The sequence below is a fragment of the Martes martes genome, assembly GCF_963455335.1.
Source record: "Martes martes genome assembly, chromosome: 2".
NCBI lineage: Eukaryota > Metazoa > Chordata > Mammalia > Carnivora > Mustelidae > Martes > Martes martes.
Window position 1 is genome coordinate 205,620,224 of NC_137889.1, and position 14,156 is coordinate 205,634,379.

The following is a 14,156-nucleotide window of genomic DNA, read 5'->3' on the forward strand; positions in this document are numbered from 1 at the left end:
CAAGCCCTCAGAGACAAAACCAGGCAGCCTGATGTAACCACTAACACTGACAAGGAAACTGCAAAATGAATGGATTCTGAAATTAGGGTCTGCTACGACAAGAGGAAGTTACTAAGGCTTTGGGCTGCGATACAGCTGTAGAGAAAACTGTAAAATACAAAACACTTTATATTAGAAAATACTATGTTAATATTATAAAATTAATAACACTGTATGATAGTAGTGCTCATTATATAATATTTGGAAACCACAGAAAAGTGAAAGGAAGGAAAAAAACTCAAATTTTGGCCACTCAGCAGTGTATTAACATGACAGTAAAAAATTTTTAATTTTTAAAAGTTTTGATTATAGTGTATAATTTTGTGCTTTTACACTTTATAATATTTTTCCCAGGTTGAAAACCAGTTGTAAATATTTTAGGGTAGCAATATCTTTAATCTCCACATGGAGATTTAGATTTAATAATCTAAAGGATTACTGAAAGCAGATGACCAGAAAGGATCCCTTGTTATAACCCTTACTGAGATGTCTGCCCGTTTCCACTCTATTCAGTCACTAACCATTTGCTGATTATATTCCAGTTACAAGAATTCTTCAGAATTACTATCTACAATATTCTGAACAAAAAGAAGCATTTCTAGGGGCTCCTGGGTGGCTCAGTCGGTTAAGCATCTGACTCTGGGTGTCAGCTCAGGTGATCTCATGGTTGTGAGATCAAGCCCTGAGTCGGGCTCTGCACTCAGCCAAGTCTGCCTGGAATTCTCTTTCCCTCTCCCTCTGCCCTTCCCACTCATGCCCTCTCTCTCTCTCTCAAACAAATAACATTTTTTTAAAAGAAGCATCTCTCTTTTTTTTTTAAGATTTTATTTGTTTGAGAGAGAGACGGGGGAGGGGCACAGGGAGAGGGAGAAGCAGACTCTCCGCTGAGTTGGGAGCCTGACTTGGGGCTTGATTCCGGGACCCCGAGATCATGACCGAAGCCAAAGGCAGACGCTCAACCACCTAAGCCACCCAGGCGCCCCTAAACAAGCATTTCTAGAAGCATTAGAGACAACTTCAACTTACGCATTTTAAATAATATATCCCCTTGGCAAGGCTCAGTGCATTTAATGATTCCTCAAATTAACTGCTACCAAACTCTACTCCAAATCCACATGAGCAAGTTCGGCTGCATAAGGCCCTGCCAAACGCTGGGCTAGAGATGCTCTGTTCTTCGTAGCCACCTGGTAAGGATGCTGGGAAGGATTAAGAACCCCGAGACTCAGAGGGAGTACTTGTCGAACTCACGAACTACGTCAGGGCGCAGACGGTATTTAAACTCAACCCGGCCACACTTTATAGCTGGAGTCTTCCTACTCCAGAGGTCAGTGGTCCAGTGAAGTAAGGGGTGGGAAAGGTGCTCCAGAAAGACAGGGAAAGTGCTACAAGGGCCAGGAAAAAGCGGGAAAAGATAAAAATGTGCCAAACTATGAGTGATAATACTACCAGGAACAGCTGTAAAATTTGGTTTTCTTAGGGGTTTGTCAAATTACATAATTACATAATGACCTCATCTTAGTGGGGAGAAATTCAATTAAATTAAGCACAGTGGATTAATGCATTACTGTGCACCGCAGAAGAGTGCGCTCTATCTGACGCAGCTCTCCCGTTACCTCCAAATTCCTTTACAAGAACTGAAGTAGAAAGACAGTGCGAGAGGTCTACAACCATTAGAAGTATGAACTTAATTTAGTCCAAAAAGAAGAAACTTTACCAAAGACACGAAAATACTGACTTACTTTCCTCCCCCACTATTCAAAGCGGGCGCGGGCCTAGTAAGCAAGTCTGAAATCTGAGAAGATAACTTCGTCTTCGCTGCTGTTTGCTGCTGGACCCTGACTTCGGCCGCGTCCGCCAAGTGCATCAGGGTCTTTCTTTCTGGGCTTTCTTCAAAATTCTTGCAGCCAACACATTTGCATATTGAGGAACACATTATTTTTGCCTAAAAGATTTACAAAAGAAAAGTCTCCAAATCAAACCCAAAAAACATTAAGCAGACTCTGTGATCAGATCAGTAGGAACACAATTAACGAGCCAACTGACATCACCCGCAAGGGAAACCTCTTCCGGCCAAACCCTAAGTGGCCTAAGTGGCTGACCACACGTATGGGCAGGTCGGACGTTCAGACCAAGAGCGGCTCTGCACGGTGCATGTCTCTGAGCCCTTCCATGTCAGTTTTTCCCCCGATATGAATAACTTATGTTCTTTATAAAGAATATGAACGATACAATATTTAAAAAGAGCAGTTAGCCGGAATCCAACCACCTCAATCAAATCACCATTAACATGCTGGTGAATTCCCACTTAGGTAAAACCACAATGATCACATTAAAGGAATTTTAGAGATGCTATTTTCGTTACGGATCATCTCCATCATCTCCCTCCCTGAATCCCCTTCTCCAGATTCCCCAAACCCTTCAACAGCCCATATTAAGCTAGTGTGTCCTTGCATGTAAAACTATGGAAAGCATGTATTTCTAGGAAAAACACAGCCCTCAAATGCAAGTAGCTATCTTAACCAATACATCAGTCTTTTTTTAAGGTTGGTTTACAAACTCACATGCTCACATGCTCACATTCACACCACACTTCGAGGAATCGTCTGCCCCGCCCCACCCTCGTCATCCAGCATGGACCGAATTCATTCTATTCGGTGGCTGGGCCTCAGCCCCTGGTACGGGGGCGGCACCACTGATGTGCGCATTCACTTGCCTGTTGCTGGGTATTATTCGTTTTCAGTTCTTGAGTACCACAAATAAGGTGGAAAAAGATTTTTTTATATATATATTATGCTTTTATTTCTATGAGCTAGATTTCTAGAACTGGGCTCACTGGTACATGTATTTTAATAGATGTGACCAGACTTTTTTCAAAAGGCTCTAACCCCTCACATCTCATGAGCAACGTATAAAAAAAGCCTTTCCTCTATCCCCACAGTGTACACTGTTTTTAACATTTAGCAATCTGATGGGGGGGGGGCAGATAAAGTGAGATCACATTGTTCTTTCATTTACATTTCCCAGACCTCGTAAATTTGAATATCTTTTGTTGGCTTCATTTTCTTCAGTGAACCCATGTCAATTTAAAGAAACATACCTACTGCCCTTTCTACAGCACATGGCAAGATCAACAAATCATATTCTGATGAACATATTTACCCTGCTCCTTTCTTACAATACACAAATAAATTCTCTTTACCAAGGGAAAAGAATGAATATACACTGAGTTCACTGGTTTACTACAAGCCGGTCAGAGAACCTAACTAAAGTGGTACTTAGTACGTATCTAATGATGGAGAGAGAAAGTCTCTGACATCAAGGGGGGAAACGACACACCCCTAATGGTAATCTCGATCAAGTATGAAGAACCCTAGGAACGGCACTGATAATCTAACAGGAACTCGGGAAGGAGAAATTAAAACGACAGGGTAGTCACTTAGCTTTGTTAATTTAACTTCCCTTATGGTCAAAAAAAAGGGGGAGGAAGCAAGGTTACAAGGCAGTGCCATTGAAATAATGTGGACGGTCACTCATCTACTCAACAAGCCCTGAAAAGTGAGTGAAAGGAACAGGAATGTGTCATCCAGATGCAGACCAACTGGGCCAAAAAAGCCAGTTCAATGAAAAGACCAACAACTGTGTGCGATCTGTCAGACGGCCATTCGCGGCGGGCCGGTCAGCTACCGCTAGTCACCGCTGCGTGTACTCCGAGTCCTCCCATTTCCCGGTCTTTCAGAATGACACATGAGTTATTAGACACCGTGTGTCCAGAATGTCAATGATTTTATTATAACAGGGCAGCATTTTTCTTCTAACGGATCTCAACCAGCACTGCCTTTCCTACTTCTATCAATGCTCAGATTCAATTACATTATTGGCTCTTGTGTGTTGGCATTTCGTATGCCTCGCATGTACTGACTGTCCAGTGCCGTACGCACCGAAGGGCTGCTTTGCCCTTCTGACCCAGCTTTCCATCAATTTCCATTTTCTCCCTTTTTGTAGATTTGGTTTTATAACTTACATTTTTTACATATTCAGGACAAATTCTGTACAATATAGTTCGTGAACAGAAGCCACCTACTTCATCAGGTGCTCAAACAAAAATGTCCATCTTTTACAACACAGAATAAAAAACTGATTACGGGACTGCAGACATTATTTAAGAGACTTTCAAAATATTCTTGATTATATGCAATTTTCATTCATAGTGACTTTAGGACTAACAAGAGGTTACCTTCCTACACTTCTTGAGAGAGGTATCTGACTTCTAAAATACGTGACTTAAGAATGCATGATGCAGGGCACGCCGTGCACGAAATCCTCACGGGGACACTCGTGTACGGAAAGGGGCACTGAACGGCAGGAACGTATCCGAAGCAGAGCACACCCTGCGAGGTGCGAACGCCAGGAGCACTTGGTGTCACTTTACCGGAAGCGCCAGGCTATGGCTTCTGCCCAAACTAAAAATAAGGTACCCTCTGAGCAGGAAGTTTGAAAGCCTGAAAATATAATCGTGAGAAGGGCCAACTCACTGTAGGAAGGACTCAACTCAAGAGGCTGTCAGGAAAGCGTTTCAGGAACACCGAGAAAGTAGTGCAGTAGCGTAGGATTAAGCTCGGCCATGAACAGACTACATTTAAGCTCTGAAAGCAGAAACAATAAACGTTTTTGTACTTTGTACTTTGTCTCTAGCAAGAAGGGGATGATTTGAACAGCACCTAAACATGAACGGTATCTGTCAAGGCGGAGCTCTGACCACCTCCCCCGGAAAGACGCCTGAGCAGTGAGCAAAACCGCCGGCGGAGGGGCTGGCGACGGCGCAGACGGGTGCAGTCACTTCGGCGACCGGTGACCTCAGCCAGCGACATTCCACGTGTCTCCCTTCCTATTCTCAGACTCGGAGAGCAAACTTCTTAACGTGATTCAGGTGTTCACGGAGCAGTGCTCTTTAGGAGGACAACAGGCATCTGGGCCAAGAGAAATCTTTACCTTCAGGACTGCGCCCTGGAGTGCAGGGGATCGTGCGTCCGCACGCATTTTCCGAAAGCCCGTGGAGGCCAGTGGTCGTACTCCCCCTCAGTGGAGGCCCACTGCTGGAGTTTCCAATCCACTTTGAGGTTATTTTTACTAAAAATGAATAAACTGGGGCTCTGACGTGCGTACTTCCAGGTATGATGATTAAGAAGTATGAACTGATCGACCAGGTGATGAGACCCCGAGTATTACGTAATGACAAAATGACAAAACCAAGGTATGGTTCCTTGGAGGCCCTGCTTGGGAGGCCAGAAGGTCTTCCTCAGACGAGGGCCCTTGCACCAACTGTGCACATTTTCAAACTGCAAGCGCAGAGTACCTCCCCAATTTTCAGGCAGATTTTTACAATACACCCTCGCAAAGTTATCTGCAAAGAATGGTTAGATCATGTTCCCCAACCAGCATCTCACCTCATAGCATTCACAGTAGTTTTTAAGACATCCTGATCGTTTGCAATTACACCCTTTGCTGTGACGTCGATCTGATTCTCCCTCCTTTCCTTTCCCTATCTTCGGCTTGAAAGCTTCCGGATTTCTGTCAAGGCAGGCCTATCAAAACAGAGCAAACATCAACCGAAGTTCAATCACACTACACTAAAAACTGCAAAAGGAATTAATTTTCATTGTAAGACAACTGAGTTCTACAAAAATCCGGTAAAACTGGAAATTTTGGTCAGTTAAATAAAATAAAAAGTAATCACCTTTATTGCTTTTTGCCTTTCATTTTCATGTTCCAAATTATTATAACAATTAGTACAATTGCAGTTGTTGCAAAATTCACCATTTGCAAAGCAATCACAGTATCTGGAATATAAAAGTCAGTGCAGGTCACATAAAAAAGTCACTGTTCAAATAAACAAAACTAGAAGTTATCTGATTGAAAGCAGTTAGAATGTACTCCGAGCCACCCAGTCAGAGAGTTAATGTAGGTTGACTGTCAACCACGTGATCAGGCTCAAAGGTCAAGTCACACAGGCTCCTAGAATTTTGGTTCAGAAACTTAGTTCCAAGATTATCTGTTGTCAACCCAAAAGCTACGTGATTTTATATGCCTCCAAAGTAAGTTACCTCAAAATCCAAAAAAAGGTAAAACACGGGCTATCGTCCAGTAGTGGAATCCGCTCCCGTGAACTACAGTTGTGCTTCTTGGGACTCTAAACTGTTTCAGGCCAAATCTCTTGGTTCAGAACTAATAAGCAAATTAATCATCCAACAATCTTAAAAGCTACTCAGAGTATCACCTCATTTAGGAGGCCAAATATGAAAGTCATAAATAAAGTCAAATTTATGATCACTGAAGACGGAGGCTATGTCTGTCTCACGCTGCTGGGTCCCTAAACACCCTCCACCAGTGCCTCATATGGTAAAGACTATAAAATTACTTCCTTCTGAATGAATGAGAGAGTACTTTCACACCGCCACACGCGATCAGACATTCACATGCATGTTTAATTACTTAGACTTATGAAATTGGTCTGTTAATAAGACTTTTAGTTAACTCTATTTGCTTTTAAAAGCATTTTCAGCTATATCAAATATGAAACAAGAGCAAAAAGACTTACAATTTCAAACACAGCGATTTTGTACAATTACAGGGTTTCCTGGGTCTACTGGCAGACTCTGATGGGATTATGCTACACAGATACAAAAAGAGATACACGTTTTAATCAATTAAAGATAGCTATTAAAAACTAGAAAAGTCTCTGTAAACTCCTCCTAAAATAAAGCTTTAACACATGTAACCATCTCCAATAAAACTGCTATATCGTTCCCTTCGCATCAAGTTCAAAAGCTAGCTGTAACATGGAGAGGCAGAGAGCCAAGACAGGGATTTGGGGCGGGGGGTGGTTAAAAAGGAAGTGATCAATAGCTTCTAAAGAACACGCCACAAAAAATATTCTTCTTTCTGAGAGAACTAAAGCTGAAATCTGCTCAAAACTTTTGGAATTCAGTTACAAACAGCGGCGAGGAGAAAGCAGTGTGTGTGGCCGAACTGGAGCCAGGCAGACTGGTCCCACGCAGTTAACTCAGCACCGCTTCGCAGACAATACCGCAAAGGAACAGAGTCCCAGGGTAACAAACAGACCAACGACGACAAAAAAAGGCCAGGACCTAACGTAATAATTTAAAATATCAATCTCAAGACATATTCAGGGTGAGGGAGAGAGAGGGAGAGAGAAACAGACAAGATCATGTGGCAAAACTGATGAATCGAAGTGAAAGGTATTTGGGGCTTCTTTGACAGCTCCCTTAACTTCTTTTCAAAGTAAAAAGTCCTACAGAGGCATGCTCACATGGCTTTAAGGAAAAAACATAAGTGTAAAAATATATATACCTATTTTGTAATAAAAAATATTTATATATATATGTTTATATACACAAATACAAATGTATTTTGGAATACATTTAGTTAATGCTGCCCTGAACCTGATCCAACAAGTGAACGTACATGTTTTCAGAACACTCACCCGTTGAATGGAAGCCTTGCCTGGGTCTGGATACCAGGTGTCCCAGTGAAGCTCGAGTTGCTTGCTATGGACACATAGGAGGACTGCTGCAGCTACAATAAAGAAAGGCAACTGGAGACCATACATACAAACATGCACAATACTTTCAGACATCACGATCAGGAAGAAACAAATCCATCTACTAAAATGGGAAAGACAGTAGAGTTTCATACAGACTCAGTACTTCATGGAGCTCTTCTAAAGGCCCAAACTAACACTAGAGGGAGAAGACAACGTGAACATTTTCAGAGTGCTCCACGGTACAAACACAAGAAGGTGTTCACAGAGCCGCAGGCCAATCAGGATCAGGAAGCTCGGGGCCATGCTCCGACAGGACAGGTAGTGACGTGTACCGGTGAGAACAATGCAGTGCGTCTACTTGTAAACAGGAAGGTTCCATGTGGTCGCTCATCCCATCACGAGGTACAGAGAGTGAGAATTACACGGGCAACCGTTTCTATTTTACACTGATTTCCACACAAGAAAAGAGACGCTGACGAGAGAAACACTCAACACTCATTTTCTAATCAACAGCCACATTCAACATACTCCAAAGTACACTTTGTTAGAGAAACCAGGTTTCTGCTTCTCTCTCGTAAAACCTGAGGAGATCAAGTCAACAGTTTAGAACATGGTGCTCATTTGCTGGATTCTCACATGAAAAAGAAAACTTCTATCTGCTTCCGGGGAGCAGCGCTCCTGATCGGCGCGGCCAGCGGATGATACGCGGCTTTGACTAAAGAGGACGGGATGAGAGCGTCGGGGCAGGTCAGGACAGGTCACTACAGGCGCGTGTGACGGCCGGCCCTCCGGGAGCAAGTCCACAGCACCCTCCTCATCCGTGAGAAGAGCTGGATGACAGCCACCGCGCTCTCTAAGCGCACTCGAACTCTGCCCACGTCAGCTTCAACGCCCCTTCTTCTACCTACACAGTCTCGTCCTCTTGCCAAACTGCTCTCAGTTCCCAAGTGTCTGATTGTGTATGTGACTTGTGCAAATGCTAACGGTACCTCAAAACAGATTCAGACGTTTTTGTTAGCATCTTAAGATCCTGGAAACAGCCACTTTAATACTGAGTACGAGGTTTTCCAGTGGTTTGAGACTGTGATGGGGCTGCACATCTTTGACCAAATCATCCCTTGTGAAAGGCAGTGACTCCGTCTCCTCCTCTTACCTGGGTCACGTACTGAGCCGGAAGCACCGCGTAGCCCACGTTGCCTGCTCCCGGCGCCGGGGCCAGCACGGTGCCTGGCGGCAGGTTGGTGAGGTTGGGCTGGATCTGCGGCAGCGGGGCGGCGGGCATGATGAGCCGCTGCTGGGGCTGGTTGCTGGGGACTATCTGCGGAGCGGGATTGATGGGTTTGGGAACAACCTTAAAAAGCAAAACAAAACAGAACAAACACGCGTATCCACGATGACAGAAATACACTTTACAGCCTTCCCATTCAGGATGAATCTCTTGCATGTGAATCTCAACTTTCAGTTTGAAAAGTGAACCGTTTGGGAGAGGCTGAGGAGAGAAGTCCCGGGACACTCACCTGTTTGACAGTCTGTGCCGAGACGAGAGGAACTGACATCCGCACGGGAGTGGTGTTAACAACCACTGGCTTTGCTTTTTAAGAAAGGGGAGGAAAGGACAATTTATTTACAGGAAACAGTGCTTGAAACATTGAAGACACTTAGTTCTCTCAAGCTATCCTCATAAAAGAGCTTAAAGAATCCCACTGGCTTCCTGTTTGGAGCAACCTGTAATGAGGATAGTGACCTTTTAAAATTCCGAGACCATCTACCAGGGAACCTGGAGCTAAGGGAGCAGCTACAGTCTATCTGCCTGACAAGGGAACGTCTGTCCTCTAAGACAGCCTACCGAAAATACTTCTGTCTGTATTTGGATGATTTCAACGCTCCCTACTAAATCTAGTCAGTTGAAACGTTCCTTAGATAAAAAGACTGCCGTTCAGGGGCTTGAGTAACAATGCTGTTCTATACTCTTTCTAATTGCCACATTTGTGTGAAAACCAGAGAAAACATCATTCTTGTATAACTCATTATTTACAGAGCACCTACTACAAGGCAGCACAGATAGCATGAAGGTTAGGAATATGGTCTCTAAGTCCTAACACCCTGGAGACTCCAATCCTATCTGCTGCTTTCTAGCTCTCTTCGCCTATATCCCCATCTATGACGCGGGGATAGCACCTCCCTCACAGGGCGTAAGGATTAAATATGTTAATCCATGAAAATTTATTGGAACAGTGTCCAACAAACAGTGTCTCAATAAAGGTTAGCTGCCATTCATGTCACTGTCGCTGTCACAACCACGAGTGCATTGTGGACTGTGTTCCAGGGAAACGAAAGTACAGGACACTTGCTCAAAGAGATTACACTCGAGCAGAGCAGATTAGACACGTACCAAATAAAGTAAGCACAGTTAAAAAGAGAAGGTGCCGCAGGTGCCAGGGAGACTGGCAGAGGGTGGGGACACACAGGCGGCGGGAGGGCGGAGCGTCCGAGGCGGGTCCTGCTCAGCGGCCGGGCTTGGAGGGGAGGAGGCACCAGACTGGGACGGGCCACTCCACGCAGGGGCAGGAGCGTGAGAAGTGGAGGCTCGATGCGGGAAAGCAGCAAAACGTTTCCCCAAATGCTGGTGAACAGACCAGTCTGGTTGGAAGCAGGGGTTAAAGGAGCTAAGCCCAAGTCTTGAATGTCAGGGCTGAAATCTATATATTTAATCTGTATTTTTTAATTCGGTAGGCCATGAGAAGTTCCTGAGGATTTCGAAGTACAGAACTACGACTAGAACAGCATAGAAGGAAACTATTTGGGAGCAGCGTGCAAAACAGAACAGAGCTGCGCGGGACGAGGGAAGTTAGAAGCCTGTGCACACTGAGGGTCTACCTGGGCTGACAGAGCTGGGGACGGACAGAAGAGCAGCTGCAAGAGACAGGGTAGAGGGGAAAGGAACATGACCCATCACCCAAGTGGATGGCAGAAGCTGCACGTATAAGGGAAGAAAACTAAGTCATTGCGAAGCCTTCAAGGGACCCGGAAAATGACAGCCACCAGGACTAAAACCTCCCGGCTGAGCCGATCTGACGGGAAGATGAACCCGGACATGGAGAAAAGCTACGATGAAAGTCAGGAGAGAGGCTGGCACTAGCCCAAAGGAAGTACAATTTTTAATACGGCCTACTGCCACTTCCACAGTCTAAAAAAAGGGACTTAAAAAGATAGGAAGGACAGCCCTTCCAGTTTGTTTTATGCAAAAAGACCTAGAGCCTGGTCTGAAAGGAGAGGCTGAGATAATGGGATCTAACTGCCCTGAACAAAGAAGAACAGACTTTCTTAGATAAAAAAGCTCGGAGGGTTCGGAGAGTCCTGGAAGGCCGCCAGACAGGGTTCCGACCCACGAGGGAGCGGCCCCTGCGGCAAGCGGCCGGAGCGGAGAGCGGGAAATAGGGAAACCTCCAGAAAGGGGTTTAGTGGTGACGACTGCATCTCTCTCGACACGCTAAAACACCACTAAACTGTATGCTCAACAGGGGTAAATTTTATAGTAGACACCAAGTATTTCTCAATAAAGCTGTTATACAAAAAGGAGTGCAGGACCATAATTACAGCAGCAGGGACATCTGATACCGGATTTAAAATTATTTCCTGTTCTGATTCTCTTCAGTTGCTTTAGCTTTAATTTATAATAACCACCGTAGACTGGTCTCGGCAATACCAAAAAGAATTGACAGGTGAATTAAAAGCCTGAATTTCTGCTTGGAATCTGGAGAACAGACCCCCTACACCGTCTGCTCCTTGGACTGGAGGCGCTGGTCCCGGTCCCGTGAGCACACTAAGCAGCGCTTCTGAATGGCCCGGACAACCAGAGAAGGTGAGAACTTCGATGGTCTCCGCAGCGGGAAGGCGTGTGTGGCCTGCCCTTAGTCACATCAAACGACAGGCGCGGGTGGTTTGTATTTGGATAATAAAGAAAGGGTGACTGTCTCTGTGCACGTGGGCATACGTGCGCGCGCGCACACACACAGGCACACAGCTTGAAAATCTGGAAACTCCAGGTTTACATTAGCTTGGTATCTGCATGCTGAGTTTTCACTAAAACCTGGGAAATAAAGGAAATATCAAATGAAGTGGCCCAATTACCTACGGAAAGGGGGACATACTGGTGTTACGTAACTACATCAATGGTCTGTATTTCTCCTCCTCCTCAACTTTTGAGTGTAGTTCCACGTTACTACTACTGCCATTTTCACAGAAGCTGGAATACTCTTCTTTTTTAGTCCCGAACAGAAATTCTGAACAATCCTCTTAGAACAACCGCCTTCCAAATTTTAGAAACCATACATCCAAGTGTTTAAGGCTTTCTAACTTCTTAAATTGACTTCCTTACCAAGATGGTAGGAGATTACATTCTAAAGAGATTAACCATGAACTCTCCTGGATCCTTCTACCATGCTGCCTGCCTCCAGCCAGCAGTGAACATAGTGGAGCCTTTGAATACCGGTTTTGTAGGGCTTTGGCGGGAAATGTATAAGATGAGCCCACCTCCCTCTGGCATAAGGAAATCCCTTACTGGAAATTAAGCCCCTCGAAAGACGTACTAGTACATTCGATGAACTACAGCAACTATTTTTGTAAATCTCTACTAAAAATTATAAATTCATTACTCCTGTGAAATAATATATATTACGTATACCCAGGTCTCTTATGGGGTAGGAGAGCAAACAGAGAAAACTACGGTGGACATAGGGCAATCACATAGGTGGCTGTGTACATGATGGGCGGAAGAGGGGAGATACAGGGGAACTGAGAGCTGGAGAGACAGAGGGGAGGACAGAGAAGGAAAGCAGAAAACAAAGAAGCAGGGAAAAAGAAGGACGTGTGTATGTGAGCGAATTCCGGGAAGCAAAGAGCATACAGAGGTGAGAGAGAAGCAGGAAGACAGATACAAACTTGGAAAAGAAGGTACCGATAAACACGCTAGATTTAGGAACCGTCCAACCTATTCCTCCACTCCTCCTGGGTCTTCAGCAACTTTTCTACCTTCACCAAAGGCTCATTATCTACAAGGAACTGCGCATTAACATTACACCGGAAATGGGTCTCAGCACATGGTCCACATATAAACATACGCACATAAGACACAGCCTGTTGCACCAACGGCTGCTTTACATCACCAGGACCTCCAGAGTCAACCACACCCGCAGCACCACACCTGCAGTGGCTAAGTGTAAGCACCGAGAGAAGAGAAAACGGGGCTCCCTGAGTTGGCGATCCGCAGGTTTCATTCTCCCTTCATTAAGAACACCGTAATAAAAGATTTTCTTCCAAAATCAGTTTAAAGAGGGATTAGAAAATATAGTTACTTAATCGGTCTAATTTTAATACAATACATACTACAATACCGTTTCCCTCACGTATCCTCCAAGTTCTCCCACTGGTAATTTAAAAAATCAATAGGTTTTCTCTTTCACAGTTTCCCTCAGGTGAACTAGCTCTCAGCAGCAGACAGCTCCAGCCATCTGATCGCTTAATAAAAATGAAAAAGCAAACAAGTGGTCTTTAATTCTTCTATTTACATCCAGTAAGTAATAAATCATTTACTTGCCACCAACTGCTTTTTGACATCGATGGGATATGCAGCAGTCTTCTGAGACCAAAAAATCGAGCCCTAAACTATAAGCTGTTCTGATCCTCTCACACCACTCAACTTCTGACAAGTGGATAAACACGGAGAGTGCTTGTGTGTGTGTCTGTGTCTATGTATCAGGTGACAGGAAGGGCTCAACACAGACAGAAAATGGCGGGATTACAAATACGAATATCCTCCACGAAAAGGAGAACTAAGCAAAATCACAGAATATTTTAATTGCTTTTTATTAGCAATTACAGATTCAAAATAAGTAAAGGATGAAAGTAGTCTCAAGTTCTTGTATCTTGCCTATTAGTCATTTCAACTGATCCAAACCATACTAAGCAGCTTCACAGTTTAGAAAAGAACACAAATAACTGGGTTTCATCCAAACTTGTCCCATTAGCATAAATGACAGGCTTATAAAACAGCAACATAATGGCTACCCCCAAACTGAGGAATAATTCTGCGGTCTGACGGTCCAGCAGGCACAGCGTGCCCCGGCTTCGAGCAGAGTGAAACCCCGTGTTTATACAGAAGACGGCTCCATTTTGCTGTCCTCCGCAACAGTGGCTCGTGCACACTCCCAGCTGAAATGCCATACTTAATCAGGACTTCAGCAAGAAAAGGACCAAAGTTCTTTCATAATGTTCAAAGAAGTCATTACTGTGTTTAAGAAATGGTTACTAACCTTGCTGGAGAGGTTGAGTGTTTGTACTGGGATTCTGACTAACTGGCTGGCTCGGGCTACTGGCTGTTGTGGCGGTAACAAGGCGGACATAATGAAACTTGCTTCCGGGCACTTGAATCTGCTGGACATTGGGAGCAGTTGCCAGAGGAATAATTGTCTTAAACTGTGATGTGCTCACGCCTCCAACAGTGATGGTCTGCACAGCTGATTTCACTGCCTAGTAAACAATACAACACGGCTATCGT

At 44.4% G+C, this 14,156-nt stretch overlaps 1 protein-coding gene across 11 annotated transcripts in view; it reads right to left on the bottom strand.

Moving 5' to 3' along the window:
- The window catches only part of LIN54 (lin-54 DREAM MuvB core complex component), a 67,680-nt gene that overhangs the window by 3,360 nt on the left and 50,164 nt on the right, over window positions 1-14,156 (bottom strand). For 10 of the 11 annotated variants that reach the window (XM_080797712.1, XM_080797710.1, XM_080797708.1 and 7 more), the window contains 8 exons: window positions 13,912-14,128; window positions 9,118-9,191; window positions 8,754-8,951; window positions 7,541-7,632; window positions 6,635-6,706; window positions 5,774-5,876; window positions 5,484-5,621; window positions 1,779-1,981 (listed from right to left, as the gene is read on the bottom strand). In XM_080797712.1, coding sequence (XP_080653838.1) covers window positions 1,779-1,981; window positions 5,484-5,621; window positions 5,774-5,876; window positions 6,635-6,706; window positions 7,541-7,632; window positions 8,754-8,951; window positions 9,118-9,191; window positions 13,912-14,128 — 1,097 coding nt within the window. The remainder of the gene's footprint in view (window positions 1-1,778; window positions 1,982-5,483; window positions 5,622-5,773; window positions 5,877-6,634; window positions 6,707-7,540; window positions 7,633-8,753; window positions 8,952-9,117; window positions 9,192-13,911; window positions 14,129-14,156) is intronic. The other variant, XM_080797707.1, reaches the window with a different exon arrangement.